Source organism: Hemicordylus capensis, chromosome 3 (genome assembly GCF_027244095.1).
Source record: "Hemicordylus capensis ecotype Gifberg chromosome 3, rHemCap1.1.pri, whole genome shotgun sequence".
Taxonomy (NCBI): Eukaryota; Metazoa; Chordata; class Lepidosauria; order Squamata; family Cordylidae; genus Hemicordylus; species Hemicordylus capensis.
Genome location: NC_069659.1, coordinates 41,824,314 through 41,840,620, shown reverse-complemented (window position 1 = coordinate 41,840,620; position 16,307 = coordinate 41,824,314). Strand labels below are relative to the sequence as shown.

Below are 16,307 nucleotides of genomic sequence, written 5' to 3'. Positions count from 1 at the left end.
GGCTTGAATGAATTTGTAATGGCCTCGTCTCTTCTCTAGGTTTTTTTTAATCCTAGAAAATGAATATAGAGAGAATATATATATAAACTGCTGCATCTAGATTCGTAGTACTAACGTACTTCTAGATGAGCACTTGATGGCATGAGCTGAGATCTAAGCGGCCAATATGAGATTTCGTTCTAGAGGTTATTACTCTCATTTTATAGTGAAAGGCAGTCAGAGCAAGATTTTTGTTTTTTGGCCTTCATTGGTAAAATATGTGCCACCAAGAGATTTGTTCTCTGCTCTAAATAAACAAGAGAAATAAATGCAGGCATGATTTTTACCCAGTCTGTCATAAATTAATGTAAGAGCTTTGTAATTAGTAAACTGCATCATGTATCACTTGTTCAGCGGGAGAGGAATGTCTAGAGATTAGTGCTAGATATTAGCCATAGAGAAAATATATGCAGTGCTGTATAAAGAAAAATATCTCGCCTGTAAAATGAAGAGGAAGAAAAGGGGAGAAATGAAGCATCGAAGTTGGATATGAATACTTATATATGAGAATGTGAGTGTGTGGAGGAAGCAGAGTCCTGCTTACATGTCCAGAGTGGGTTGTGGGGGTTCAGGTCTCCTAAATGACTGTGCTCTCCCTTCCTCACCTGTTCAGCTTGCAGGCCATACTGGTGGGTTGGGAGCACGTGGCATCCTCTCTTCCTGTCTCTCAGTGCCTACTTTATCCCTCTTCCAGATTGTTAGGACCATGAAACATGCATAGGTTAAGGGTGGTCATCCTTCTGCTCCTCATTCTAGGGATGCTGTGTGGATTTCAGTGCTGCAGCGGGCAGCAAGACATTCACTCTTGGAAATATTAAAGATTAAATTGCAAAAAAGTAATGTATTTGAGGGGCATTCTTTATTATTATTTTTTACAGCATAATGTTTATAGCAATACAAGTGGACTTCGATATTCCCAGGAGTTCAGTTCCTGGCTGCAACCACGGATATGGAAACAGCTAATATTGAGGCATTGGGGCTATGGGGATGCAGGGGTTAAGTTCCTGGTTTGCCGAAAATGGCTGAAAATCTGCCGATGTTCAGTGAGGAGCCCCTTACCCTGCTTTGATGTTCCCCCCGAGTTGTGCTGTGTCCTGGAATGCCCCCATTGCTGAAAATCAGTGATTCCCCCCCCCTTTTTTTTTTTTACTTAAATGGAGCCATTTTGTGCCTCTGAACAAAATGGCAGCTGGAAATGACCTCTGCGGTAATTTCCGGCCACCCCGACCCACGGATATGGAAAGTCAATGTTTTCCCCCCTGCGTATGCCAAAGTCGGGTGTCTGCGTATACTGAAGTCGGGTATTACACAAATCCCTGCATATTGAATCTGTGGATAATGAGGTTCTCCTGTATGGTCATACAGGGGTCAAAAAGTCAACCCTTTAAAAAAAAAAGAAGAAGTTGTGCCTTTACCATACATATCCGCGGCATGGACCAAATTATGTAGAACCGGACTAGTGAGCTGGCCACAGATATGGGTGCTTCTGTTAGACAGAGTCTGATAAACAAGGTAGCCTCCCTAAATGTTGCCTCCACTTGGCCCACCTCTGCCACAGGTCACACTGGTACTTGGAAATCCTGACTGAATGTTTATAGGTGGGCATGTAAAAAACAAATCATTTTGAAACCCCACTCACATTCATGGCCTGCATTTTAATTTGTTTTAGGATCATTTGGACCCTGCACCATTTCTTTTGAAACCTATTTGGAGGATCCTGATTTATTTTTCTATGCTTAAAATACTACGTTTACTTAGTTTTTGCCACCTGTATCAGTGGCAGCAATTGCTGCAGTGCAAAGCTGCCTCCCAGTGGGTGTTGTTTTGAATACCCTGCTTTGCAACTCACTGCGCTGGCTTGCAGCAGCATCCCAGAGCAGCGTGAGTATTCAAGATGGCACCTGCCAGGAGGTAGCTGCACATGGCAACCACGTTTTATTATTATAAAATTATTATTATTTCTTGTTTACACAGTCAGACAGGTGTTATTGACTGGTTTGTTTTATCCAGACACCGAGTCCTTCCCAAGGACCAGGGATGCCAGAATTTTATTATCAATATTGTTGTTGTTATTCTAGATATCGTTGCAAAATATAAGCTGTTCCCAGTGAAGTTGCTTTTTGTAATTGGCTGATGGTGATTTCTGTGGCCCCTATGGTGTTGAGGTGCTCTTCAAGGTCTTTTGGGATTGCACCCAGGACGCCAATTACTACTGGGATTATTTTGGTCTTCTTCTGCCACAGCCTTTCAGTTTCAATTTGTTGATCTTTGTATTTTGTTGGTTTTTCTATTTCTTTTTTTCCTTCTTCTATCACCTGCTATGTCGATTATTTTAACTTGTTTTTCTTTCTTCTCGACTAAAGTTAGAATAAATATTATTATTATTATTATTATTATTATTATTATTAACACAAAAAATGAACGGGGTCACAAAAATGAACTCTATTTGAACCAATTTGTGTTTGTTTTAGAATGCATGGAAACGGAATTGAATGGGCCCCATTGATCCATTTTCCATTGATTCCACAAATGAATGTACACACATAATGCACAATAGCCATATAGCTCCCTCCTGCCAGCTAACCATTAGCATCATTTGCTTGGTGGTGATTCACCTTCCACCTGAGCAGTCCCACACCCCACAGGTTGCCCTGTGCCTCCTCTACAGTCCCCACACATCTTCTTTAGATCATAATTGTCTCCCCATCTCATACAGTAAAATCCTTCTGTGCTTCAGCTCTGCTTAAGTGATGCGTCTCTTGCAAAGTGAATCTGCATCCCTTTCTTTGTATCTATTTGCAAAAGAAATTAAAATCACTAAATTGGAGCAGAACCCTGAGAATCTCCCCGTAATCCATCCTCTGAGCTTCACCCAGGATATATTTGGCATGTAATGTTCTCTCTCTGTAATTCTGTAAATGAATCGTATTGATAAATCATGCAGTTTGAGATTACAGACATAATGAGCCACATTGAGGAAATTAAGTCTACGTGCTTTCGAGTTTAATCTTCTGCCATTATTTATTGCACTTCAAATTGTCAAGCATTTTCTAAGGAAGCGTGTCGGGCTGAGCCAGTTGAAAGCTGTGCTGTGGAGAATACTTCCTTGTAGAACAAATTGTTAGCATATGTTTGATTGCCATTAGCAGTGTATTGGTGAAAACATAAAATACACTCAATTTAAAGACAATGGGCCAGTTCAAACAGCACACAGAACCATTGTTAAAACCTGTTTCCATGCAACTCTAATCTCTAATCCACACATGCATATGAACCTCCAAGGCATTCTACTTCTGATATATGTTAGAAACAAAACCAAAATTGGTTGTGGCACCCAACCGACTATTCTTTGTTTATTCTAATCAACTCCCCTAAAATAAATCTAGATCGGATACCCACTTCAAACTTGGGCTCAGATCTAGATTTATTTTAGGGAAGTTGGTTAGAATAATCCAAGATCAATTGGTTTGGATGTCATGACCAATCTTGATTTGTTTTTAACCTAAATCAGAAGTAGAATTCCTTGGAGGCAGGGGAGGGGGGAAATGCACGCTCCTGAGGCTTGAGAACATCATGTGGAAACAAGCTTTAAGCATGTTACCTTTTCCCATTCTTGCTACTGCTTTGTCAAACCCAGCCTTCTATGCAACTTTAGTCCTTGGGAGCCACTGGGTCAAATGCAGTCCACCAGCCATGTAGGATGCCCTACCAGATATTCAGTAAGCCATCTGTTTTTGCTGCCTGCCTGGGATTGCAGAAACATGGAGGTCACATTATATGGCTGGTGAGCTGTGTTTGGCTTGATGTGCAGGCCTGACCTAGATAGTAAACCCTCCAGGCAGGAACTGTCTGTCCTCTGTGATATTTAGAAACCTAAAACTCTGCGCAAATTAAGGCTCTCGCCTTGCACATTTCTCTCATATAAGTCCCAATGTATACATTTCAGGTCTGTGCCAAAGTTCATGAAGAGGATGAAAGTTCCAGACTACAAGGATAAGAATATTTTTGGTGTGCCTTTAATAGTCCATGTGCAGAGAACAGGGCAACCCCTTCCACAGAGCATACAACAAGCCTTACGCTATTTACGCAACAATTGTCTGGATCAGGTAGGTTCTTTGTTTCTGTATGTTATAAATGTTCAGAATGGCCATGGCAGGTTTATTCACTGCGATGGGTCTTTATTCCTTTGGGTTTGATTATCTTGATTTGCACTACAGTTTAGCTGCAGCACATAAATTGTAAATAAATTTCCAACTTACAAGCTGGAAAGGCTTACATGTTGCCAACTCACAGAAATATGTCAAGCACAGGGCTATTATAACAGTAGTACACAGAGAGTCACTGTTAAGATGACTTTTATCATATTTATTTATTTATTTATTTCACATATTTCTATACCGTCCAAAACTTGCATCTCTGGGCAGTTTACAATTAAAATCATATAAACATTTAAATCATTTACATTAGTATCATTTAAAACCCAACATTAAAAGTATTAAAACTATAGATCTAATTAAAAGCCTGAGTGAACAAATATGTCTTTAGTGCCTTTTTATCTGTTTCCAGAGATGGAGAGGCTCTTATCTCAACAGGGAGCACATACCAAAGCCCAGGGGCAGCAGTGGAGAAGGCCCGTCCCCGAGTAGCCACCAGATGAGCCAGTGGCAACTGCAGATGTATTTCTCCAGAATATCTTAACAGGCAATGGGGTTAATGGTGAAGAAAACTTTCTTTTAAAAACCCAGGGCCTAAGCTGTTTAAGGCTTTATAGGTAATTACCAGCACCTTGTATTTTGCCTGGAAACCTATTGGCAGCCAATGTAGCACTTTCAACACAGGAGTAATATGGTCTCTCCGAGATGACCCAGAGACCAACTTGGCCACCACATTCTATACCAACTGCAGTTTTCGGACTGCATACAAAGGCAGCCCCACAAATTGCACATTGCAGAAGACCAGTCTGGAGGTTACCAGCATATTTACCACTGTTGGTACTTATTGTGCATGGTCGGAAGTGGGGAGACGATTTTGATCTGCCAGTTCTGGACCATGCACAATAAGTACCTCCATCTTATGTGGATTCAGCCTCAGTTTGTTATCCCTCATCCAGCCCATTACTGCCTCGAGGCAGGCATTTAGGGAGGTTATGCTTTCTCCCGATGATGTTAACATGGAGAAATAAATTTAGCTTTCATCAGCATATTGGTAACTCCCTGCACCAAATCTTGTTATGATCTCTCCCAGCAGCTTCATGTAGATGTTAAATTCCATTGGAGACAATATGGAGCCCTGAGCGACACCATATGAAAGTTCAGATTTTCAAGAACAACAGTCTCCAAGATCTGGAATCTGCCCGAGATGTAGGAGCTGAACCACTGCAAGGCAGTTCCTCCCACTCCCAATCCCCTCAGACGTTCCAGAAGGATACTATGATCAGTAGTATCTGTTGGTCCTTTTGGATGTCTCGGCAGCATTTGATAATGACTATTGAGTGCAACAGAGTCACACGCCCTCTGTCAATTCCCAGTTGGAGATCATCCATCAGGCCGACCAAGGCAGTCTCCCCTGCCCAAAAGCCAATTTGAAAAGGGGTCAAGATAAGTTTACTTCAAGACCGCCTGGAGCTGGGCGGCCACCACCCTCTCAATCCCCTTGCCCAGCCATGGAAGGTTGGAGACAGGCCTGTAGTTGCTTAACTCCAAGGGATCCAAGGCAGGTTTCTTCAGCAGATGGCTGCCGGCAGACCGGGAACAACTGCTGGCAGCATGGAGTTCCTCGTAACCACTGATTGAGCTAAGAGGCACACACTTCTCCTGGCTCACTTCAAGCCTGGGTTACTGATCAGGCTTGACAATGACCTCAGTATTTGTTAATACCCTTGCTACAATTTCTATATAATAAGGCAGTTCACATGATCATTAAGAGGGTAGAACAAGGAAGAAAAGCCGTCTTACCCAGCTCTGTCTCTCACAATCTCTAAAGGCAGTGTACCTCCATTTCTGATTTGGTTATTGCAGACATGCATATACGCAACTAAAAAGGAGTGAAATACACTAACAATATAGCATTGATTCAGTTAACATCTCTGACCTCACAAAGCTCTTATGGTAATCATTACAATCAGTATGTTTATGTGACCAGGTTAAAGCATGCTTGTGTTTAATTACAGGTGTATTTTTGATTGTATGTCAGGTTGTAGTTTAGCATTTTCCAAAACACAAAGATGATAAAAGGTCAAAGATCGTTATATAATAACAAAGAGTAGCCATTCCAAGGTGTAATGCAGTGAGATGTTTAATTATCTCTTCATGAAATCCAATCCTTCCGATTCAAATGTAGTGGATATTATGGGCTGTTTCTGCAGAAAGGCAAAGAAGCACTTTTTCAGTAAGCGTCAAGTGCCATGTAATACTCTGCCCGTTTGCCCAGCACACCAGAACATTGATAATGCATGAAGCTAGCATTTTCCTTCTATTATTTGTGTTGTCTGGTTGTGGAGTGGGCGGGAGGGGCTGAACAGAAAAGGGAGATAAAAGAGTCAACATATATATAACTACTTGCCACAATCCAGAAAAAATGTTGCCTTACTGTAAGGCAGTTCACATGATCGTTAATTAGATAAGACAAGCATCCTACCTAGCTTTGGGAGCTGTGCACACTCCCCATTTTTTATTGTGTGCTAGTAAAAACCTAGATAGGAGGATGGGGAGTGATTATCTATGATTGAGGAGCTGGGTAGGTTGGCACCGTTTTAATGAGGTATTTTAACAAGGTAGGAGGAAAAGTTATTCTACCCAGCTTCATTCTTGCAGGCAGTTACTCGCCCTCTTCTCCTACCTAGGTTTTTGCTAGCACACAACAGAAAATGGAGAGCATGCACAGCTTCCAAAGCTGAGTAGCACACCTGTCCTACCCAATTAACAATCATGTGAACTGCCTTTGTCATTCCTATACTACGGCATTATGTTTTATCACAAGTTCTATAAACACCCCCAGTGGGGAGTGGTTTGGAAGTGACACTTGAAAGCCCTGCTGTGCATGGGCTTTCAAGTCAAATGAAGTTTTATTTACGGTCCTAGACCAAACGATGTGCATGGGCTTTCTTTATACACATAAAGAGTCTCTGACTCCAGGATGGTTATTTACAGTTCTGCACTAGCTAAAGTATATGCTTATTCAGCAGTTATGAAAATGTGTTGGAAGTGGATCTGTTTCACTAGCACAGCCAATAAATGGGCGGGGTGGGGGGACACAAGGGGTTCCCTGCTTGTAATGGAAAAGGAGGTAGGACGGGTCTTTTTGCTATTCATCGTATGTAAAAATAGAATACACCCTTGGTAAGCAACGTAAGGTTCATGGGCTGGATCCAGTGTGCCAAGGTTTTCCTCCTTGAAAAGCTTCTCCCTACTCTCTCCCCACCTAGTGTTTCTCCTGAAACAACAAGTTTATGAGCAGTAGCTGTAGCAGTAAAAGGATGTTATCCCAGCCTTCTATCAATAAAATACCCAATGTGTCTACCAACACCAAAAGAACAACCAAGCAACATGTAATCAAATACATCATAAAACTGGCAATAAACCACAATCCTACCAAAACAAAAAACAGCAGCAGAATGTTTGAAACCAATTAGCAGCAGATTACCTGTATTGGTGGCAACATTAAGTAATAAGCATTTTTCTAAATGCCGCTTTTGCCGGGGGGGGTCGTCTTTACATTCCACTGGAAAATCCTGGAGGCAATTATTGAGAAAAGCATCTCTCACGTGGCCACCCGCTGTACCTCAAAATGCAGAACAGTGCCTCCAACTGGAGTGATCCAAGCTCATATTGGAGGATGCAACCTTTCAAATACCATGGATCCAGGGCAATTAGGAATCTAGGGGCAGTACCAGCACTTTCAGCTGGGTCCAGAAACAAACTGGAAGCTAATGGAGGCAATGCTGGATGCAACAGGTCCTAGTAAGGTCTAGGACTGTACTCAAAACAAGCAATCAGATCTGATCCAATTCTAATCTGATACAGAGCTAATTTGATCAATTCCCCCATACAAATTCATGGCGTGCATCTAATCGAGCTTGATCAGAATTGATTGATCACTGATAGGAAATACTGTAATGGGAGTTTTTTAAAAATGTGTATTATTTTTTGCTTTAACTCATAACGAAATAAGATGCAACTCTTTCTTTTATTCTCTTTTTAAAAACATGGATACTTGTAGGTACGCTAGCCCCTTCTGGGAGGATTTTCCTCCTCAAGTTGCTGGCAGATAGATGATTAGAACTGAATGTTGAGCTCACTTAAGGCGATGGGTTGATTTTCAGCAAGCCTCACTCGTCTCTGCTGCCCCCAATGTCTCCTGAAAAAATGTCACTGAGGGCCTTCATAGACACATTTTCAGGGGAAAACATGTTACTCTGTGGGCTTCATATGATTGGAAGGGAATGGAGAAGCAGATCAGCCAATAAAAAGCATGCTTTCAGCAGGTGAAAGCTTGAAAAATCATTATTTCATTGGCAAGCTAGATATGTCAATCAGATAACTCCTCTCCTTCCTTCCTCAGCATTTTCTGTATACTAGTGGGCCCGGGCACAGAGCATCTGTGCCTCTAGCTGGCCCGCCACCGCGGCCGGGCCCGCCGCCACCTGGCCCACCGCGGCCGGGCCCGCCGCCGCCTGGCCCACCTCGGCCGGGCCCGCCACCGCCTTGCCTCCGCAGCCACCCAGCCAGGCAATTCTCCTGGGTGCGCCAGGACCAATCAGGTACCCCCGCAGCCCAGCCAATCAGCTGGGCTGCCGGGACGCATTTTTCCTGGGCACACCCAGGAGAAATATATATATATAGATGGAAAATCATCTAATTCCCAGATGGAGAAAGATACAACAGATTTGAATTTTAAAAAAAGAAAAGAATGTAATACACTGAATCAGTCTGATCCCATTATATTGGACAATTTTGCATTGGGTCAGCCTGATTGGCCCGATATCAATTCCAAACGAATGCAAAATTGTCCAGCATATCCTTCATTGAATTAGATTCATCAAACTCAATTATTACTCTGATGTGATACCCAACCCTAGTAAGGACCTTTGCTGATGCATGTAACTGAACCATTTCAGACTTGTTTGCATTTAGATCCAGAGTTTAGGCTATTTTATATACTGAGAACTGCATTACCTGATAGGTAAAAGACTCTTCATTAGACTGCCATTGGACTCTCTTGATGAAGATCTGGCTGCTGCTCAAAAGACATTGGATCTTTTAGCAACATTTTCTCCCATAAGTTGGAGGTTTTATGCTCTCTGTTGATTTTCTGCTCTGTGTTGCTCAGTGCAACCATCTTGTTGGATGATAAACATACACCGGGCTGTGAATTAATGCAGATTGCTTCTTGTTGACTTTTGGTCTGTGAGGCTTTTGTATATGTGAAGGCTTACATTTAAAATGGCATTTCAGATCAATTATGTCCCCTTCCTCCCACATTGCAGTTTGTTTTTTTAAGACCTGCAAAACATAAATCTATCAAAATAATTTTGACAGATATCAGCCATGAGTCTTGCAACCTTAATATAAATGTAACAGAAGACAAATGGGAGGAATGAAGCCACTTGAAAACAGGAGAGTGCCCACTATTTTCATTTTTTCCCTTTGACTACCCTGAAATGAGGAAAAACCATCCTAATGGATCCCAAGAGATATGATACAGCTTCACTTGGGTATAAAATCTGGTTCATGGGCAGGAATTTGCTTCAGGTGAATTCCATTTCGGAGAATTGCTGTACAAGGACATTACTGTGTGAATACATAGATGGCTCATTTGAAGAATTATCAGTTTGTAACTATCAGGGGGGGGGCAATGCAAAATCCCTCCTCTAGCTGTGAGGAGTCCCAGGTAGGCTGCCACAATACTTTTTAATATGAGCATATTCACCCTTCCAAGGGAATATTCTGGGAGTGTTAAGTGGAAAACCCCTCCCAATAGAAAGGCTTGAGCAGCCTTAGGTCTTCAAGAGCGTGTGACTTGGACAGGACATTCTATAACAACAACAAGGATTTATTTATCTATCTATTTATCTACCTATCAAATTTGTACACCGCCCCAAACTTTCATCTCTGGGCAGTTAACAATAGCATAAAACAAGTTTTAAAAATATACAAAAACTTAAAACAATTTAACAGTTCAAAAATCAACCACAGATTAAAACCTAAAAATTTTAAAAAGCTGAAAAAGCTTGGGTGGAGAAGTAGTTGGATGATCAAGAAAACTATAGAGGCATCAACAACCACTCCTTCTATTCAAGTAAAACACTCCCCCAGAACTACAAGAACCACGCAGTCAGATCCAAGCACTTAAAAATAAATTCCCTAGATAAACTGGTCCCTATCCTTCCTACTCACTTCCAGGTAAGGAACTTCCAGTTGATTACCAGCTCAAGGCTGTTAGTCTTCCTTCCTTTACTGTACTTGCTCATCAGACTGTTGCAGATCCAGCTCCAGATGGCATCAACTTTTTGCATGAGTATCCCTAATGACCACTAGGGGCATTGAGAGTAGAGATAGATAGTTAGGGTCTCCTTCTCTCTCCTGTTTATCTCTGCGTCTATGATCTCTCTAAGGATAGAATGTACTCAACTTCCTGGGAGTGACTTCCGTCTTCTTCTTCCCAGAATGCTTCTAGCTCTCTCTCTCTAAGGACCATGCTCCTATAGCCAGTGGTTATATATAGGACTTCCCTATCATCATGGACTTCGAATAAAGTAGAATAGTTTAACCTTATACAAATCTCCGTGCTTATAACTTACAAGCTGTTGCCTCTGAGACTCTGTTAACATCTGCTGTAATGGGAGTGAGTCAGCTCCTGAAATACTCTGCTATATAAGTAATTACCCCCAACATAGACCTCGCTCCAGGGAAGAACTGGACTCTAACACACCCCTCCCCTATTTCTCTATAGGCTATTGTCGAGGAAATCCTTTCCTTCACTCTGGATTGGGCCACAAGGAATTGATGCTCCTGTACTTTCTTCCTTATTTGTAGAGACCCACCTTCCAAGGAGTTACTCTAATTGAGGCCCAGTCCTCCCTCAAGCCTGACTATCACTACAACAATTCCTTGCAGAAGAAAATGCACAATAAAAATATCTCAGAAACTCTGTGTAAATAATGCCTCTGCCACCTCCACTTTCTAACGGAAGACAAGAGAAAACTGTAGGAGAGGGGAGCAAAATTAATCTGAAAATCATGTCCTTCAGCTAAGATGTTTCTTGGCAAGTGATATACTACTAACATAGAAATTATTGCTAACTTCCACAGTACCTGAAATATAAAATGCTGTGCTTCAGATCCCACCTTGAAGCCACCTTGAGGGCATTGCTAGGTCCAAGAGTAGGGTATAAAATAAACAATATGTCAAACCAAACCAAACCACATGTTTATCATTTGTTCTCTACAGCATCGGTGTTGACTTGCATTTTGAACAAGCTAGCACAGATTTATCCTCAACACAGATCTTTTCTATGCCCCATTGTCAGTTTACATAATGCTGTTCAGTGGAGAAAATTCTGATCTATGACTGAGTTATCAAGTAGTCAAGCAATGTGCATGCATATATCCTGTTCCTGACCAAGCCAGGGCCCACACTGAATCTGGGATCCAGGAACAATACAGTCTCCGTACCTGTGTCTGTCAAGACAGCAAGGCAGCCGCAGGAACCGAGAGCTTGTTAAAAGAGCTGTTGAACAAGCAAGGGCTTAAAATAGAGGGATTATGTTGGGCCCAGGAGTAGCACCCCATTCCTGACACTCAAGCTAGCCTTGATCTAAAGTTTCCCCTATCCCAAGTAGACCCATTGGGCAAGGATGCCCCAATTAGCTAAGCAAGCACTTCACATCTGGTGCTGGAGTTTGGCACTGGCATGGCTTTGTCTCTATTCCTGGGAGCTGAGAGTGAAGGGAGAAGTTATAGGGACAGGACAGGAGCCCTATTGGGGGATTCCAGGGCTCCACCTTCAGGTGAGGCGACAAGCTCTGGCTTCTCAGGATCCACTGGGTTAGGGGGCTTTCGGCAGGACTGGGTGTCTTGGCTGGTGTGTGCTCCTCCCAAGAAAAAGTCACTCCATTAACCAATCATGTCATTATTCTCATAGCTGTCCCATAGCTGTTCTCTCAGATTGGAACAAATGTGATGAGGAATTTGCAGAGATCATATCATGATAAAACCTTGTCTTGTAAGGCTAACATTAACTTCTCTCTGGTAATATGCATGCTTTTGGATGCATCAGCTTCCACTCACTGAATACTCGCAGGCTTTCCCACTCTATTTCAGGGATCATATTTACCTAATCACCAACTGCGTTAGCATTAGAGTCTTGGCCACTGGCTGAAGAGCCTCATCCAGTGGCTGTGATCCTTGTAAGGATCACACTGGGTAAAGCCTCTAGGCCAGGTGCTAAGAGAGACATAATGCTAATGCAGTTGGTTAATTACCAGCGTAAGTGATGTACTAAACTAGCACATTCGGTGCATGTGAATAATATAGGACACACAAACCACACATGCGCCCAGGACTTGGGGTTTGCTGAGAATTTTGAAAGACCTGTCTTGAACCTACTTATACACAAGGGCCTAGTTTAATTCTATACAGGCTCTATTGGACTAATATATTGATCTTATTTACAACTACAACAACAACAAATATTTATATAATGCTTTTCAACAAAAGTTTTCAAAGCAGTTTACATAGAAAAATAATAAATAAATAAGATGGATCCCTGTCCCCAAAGGGCTCAATCTAAAAAGAAACAGAAGATAGACACCAGCAGCAGTCACTGGAAGTACTGTGCTGGAGGTGGATAGGGCCAGTCACTCTCCCCCTGCTAAGTAAAGAAAATCACCACATTTAAAAGGTGTATTTATTAATTATTTATCATGTATTTATTTGATTTCTATACCGCCCTTCCAAAAGTGGCACATCTTTCCTTAATGGTTACAATTGTGGTTCAGATATGTTGTATTTTTCTTTCCCATGTTAATAATAAATGGGTACATGGTTAATTTAGTATGACACATGTTTTAGGTGGGCCTTTTTCGGAAGTCAGGCGTAAAATCTCGCATACAAGCCCTACGTCACATGAATGAAAGCTCCCCTGATAATGTCAACTATGAAGACCAGTCAGCATATGATGTGGCCGATATGGTCAAACAGTTTTTCAGGGACCTGCCTGAACCGCTTCTCACTAGCAAGCTTGGAGAAACCTTTCTCCACATCTACCAATGTAAGTATTGTTGTGGATTGTTTCTATAGCAGCAAATAGTGTATCAAGAAAGGTCCTAGTAAAAAGGTCTTAAACTCAACAGATTCTGGCTCTGAATTAAGCCTGATGTACTTGCTGAGTCCACAGCTGCAACAGCAACAAAATAACACTTTTCTCTCTTGGTGTGGAATGTTATCAAACACACACACACACACAAATAACTGCCCTGATCTAATAGAACAAAATGTGCACACCAATGATTGTGGGTGGAAAGCATAATTAAATATAAAATTTAAATTATTAAGCATATAGAACAAGCCTTGCTGAAGGAGACTTTTAATATTAATAGTGTAAATTCAAAATCTACCATACTGTTTCAAAAACAAAAATAAGGCTTTGAACTAGCTGCCTGTCAGTATTAATTAGTAGCACTCATTGATTGCTGGTGACCAGGTCTTTGTGTAGATCTACTAGTCACAGAATATTTTTAGAAATTGGATTTAGAATCAATAATCTGTACTAATTTGGATGTGGGCTTGTTCTTATATGAATAGGTCACTCAGTGTATGGCTCATGGGATGCAGCAGTTAATTCGAATTTGCTTCACTCATGAACCTCCGTTTTTCAAATGGTTCCAACTTCCTGAGTTACCATTATCTGACTGACTCAGGCTGATGGACCTGAAAGCTCTGGTTAAAAATAGAACCCACAAGCCTGTTGTCTTCACCTTACTCTGTCTAAAGCACTTAAAGTTGCCCCTCAGCCTAGGAACTCGAGCTATAATATAGTCATTTCACTCTCTTTTCCTCGAAAAGCTTTCAAATACAATGCTTGACTGAACATTGAAATGTAGACAAGTTAAAGGCTTGCTGTAAAATATATCATAAAGCTGTTTCTCCTGTTTCACTAGTGTAGTACCTGATTTACACAGGGGAACTTTCAATACAACTTGAGTGAATGTTCCATCAAGCATCATATGTAAGGATTTCCATTTATGCATTCTTTTTCTTTTCTTTGACTCTATCCAGGAGGACAAGCATTTCACCAACAGGAGGTAGGGCAGGGGAGCAACCTAGATACGAGTAGCTAAAATTATGGCATTGTGCTCGGATCCCCGTTCACTGCACATCATCACCAGTTCCTAAAGATTTAACTGTAATAATAAAACTGTCCAAATGAACTCTGCAGAAAGCAAAAGACATATAAAAACCTTCTTATTCTGCCGGCCCTTTAGGGGCTGGTCTGGCAGCTTCATTTTGGATGCCTGCTGCTTACTCTACTTCTACTGGTCGGCATCCTGACTAACAAAGCACCAGTACAACAAGAGCAGCATCAGTGTAGAAACCGTGCTTCTGGAGAGTTCCAGATAATCCTGCACTGGTACTAGTGTGTGGAGGTGGGGCAAAAGGAAATTTCTACAACTTCCCCTTCTCCCGGAAGCCATCTGTGTCATCCGAAAATAAATCTCTGGGGGCTGTACAACCCTCAGGGACATATTTTTGTGTAATACAGACCTTCCTGGGGAAGGGGAGGTAATCGAAATTTGCCTTCACCACTGAGTCAGCAGTGCAGCTGGGTTAGTTGAACTTTTCAGAAGCACCAGTACTTCTTCCATTTCACCAGGGGCGTAGCTAGGGGAGAGGGGTCCCATGTTCATCCCTCTCTCTGGTGGCCCCCCTAGAGTGAGGGAGATAATGAAGAAAATAGGGAGGGGTAGAGCTGAGGGGCCCTCAGAAGCTGGGGCCCTGTGTTCTTTGAACCCTTTTGCTCAATTATAGCTACACCCCTGCCACTGTTCTTATTTTTGTTAGGGTATCTGCCACTCTTCTGACTGTGTTTTTGTTAGGTTTGATTGTGATTTGTATGCATTGCTTCCAGTGGAAGTAGCACTGTCAAACTGTGTGGACACTGTTTTAAGTCACTGTGCAACTTCCCTGTTGCCCAACACCATTGGGGCTGTTTTCGTGTTGCGTAGTAGCCCTGGCAGCTGCCTAACCCTAGCGTGCCACTGCATGGAATGTCAGCCATCATTTATATACCACTTTTCAACCCCCCAAAAAGCTCCCAAAGCGGTTTACATAGCAATGAGAATGAGAAAAGGCTTCCCTGTCCCCAAAGGGCTCGCAACCTAAAAAGAAAACACAAAGGAGACTCTAACCACAGCCACTGGACAGGCACTATGAATAAGAATAATTGTCTCCCCTGCTAAATATAAGAAAGTCACCACTTTAAATAGTGACTCGTTGCCCCGTTAGTAGGGGGTGTTGCATGTAATACAGTAAAGGTAAAGTTGTGCCCTCGAGTCAGTGTCAACTCCTGGCGACCAGAGAGCCCTGTGGTTTTCTTTGGTAGAATACAGGAGGGGGTTACCATTGCCTCCCACGCAGTGTGAGATGATGCCTTTCAGCACCTTCCTATATCACTGCTGCCAGATGTAGGTGTTTCCCATATTCTGGGAAACATATTCCCATTTCCCATTTTCTGGGAAACATACCAGCGGGGATTTGAACCAGCAACCTCTTGCTCGCTAGGCAAGTCATTTCCCTGCTGTGCCATTATATTTATCTCAGCCTTCCTCCAAGAGCATCTGGGCAGCATATAACCCCCCTTTCCTTTTATCCTCACAGCAAACTTGTGAGATAGGCTAGACTGAGAAATAATGGTCAGCCATGAGCATCATGTCTGAGTGAGGAATTGAATCCAGGCCTCCTCAGAAATTCTGCATGCAGGAGGTAGCAGGCAGAAGGCCAAGCATCTGCTATTCATATCAGACCTAGCCAATCCAAAGGCTCAACCTGCTTGCCAATTGCTGGAAATGATGTTCCTGTTCCATTCCCTTATGCACCGGAAGAGGGCTCTGAGGCCCGAGCGTACACCGGCCATGTTCACTCACTAAGCCAGTGAGGCCTCATGTTTGTACTGTACAGTGGTGGTAAGCAAAGTTGTCATTTTCAATCTATACCACACACAAGCTAAGCAGTAATATACAGGACACTGAGAAGATGTGAACAAGGAAATAAA

At 42.2% G+C, this 16,307-nt stretch overlaps 1 protein-coding gene across 8 annotated transcripts in view; it reads left to right on the top strand.

Annotated features, from left to right (window-relative positions):
• Nucleotides 1-16,307, top strand: part of STARD13 (StAR related lipid transfer domain containing 13) — a 387,713-nt gene that overhangs the window by 354,810 nt on the left and 16,596 nt on the right. For all 8 annotated transcript variants that reach the window (XM_053307369.1, XM_053307370.1, XM_053307371.1 and 5 more), the window contains 2 exons: nt 3,986-4,145; nt 13,109-13,307. In XM_053307369.1, coding sequence (XP_053163344.1) covers nt 3,986-4,145; nt 13,109-13,307 — 359 coding nt within the window. The remainder of the gene's footprint in view (nt 1-3,985; nt 4,146-13,108; nt 13,308-16,307) is intronic.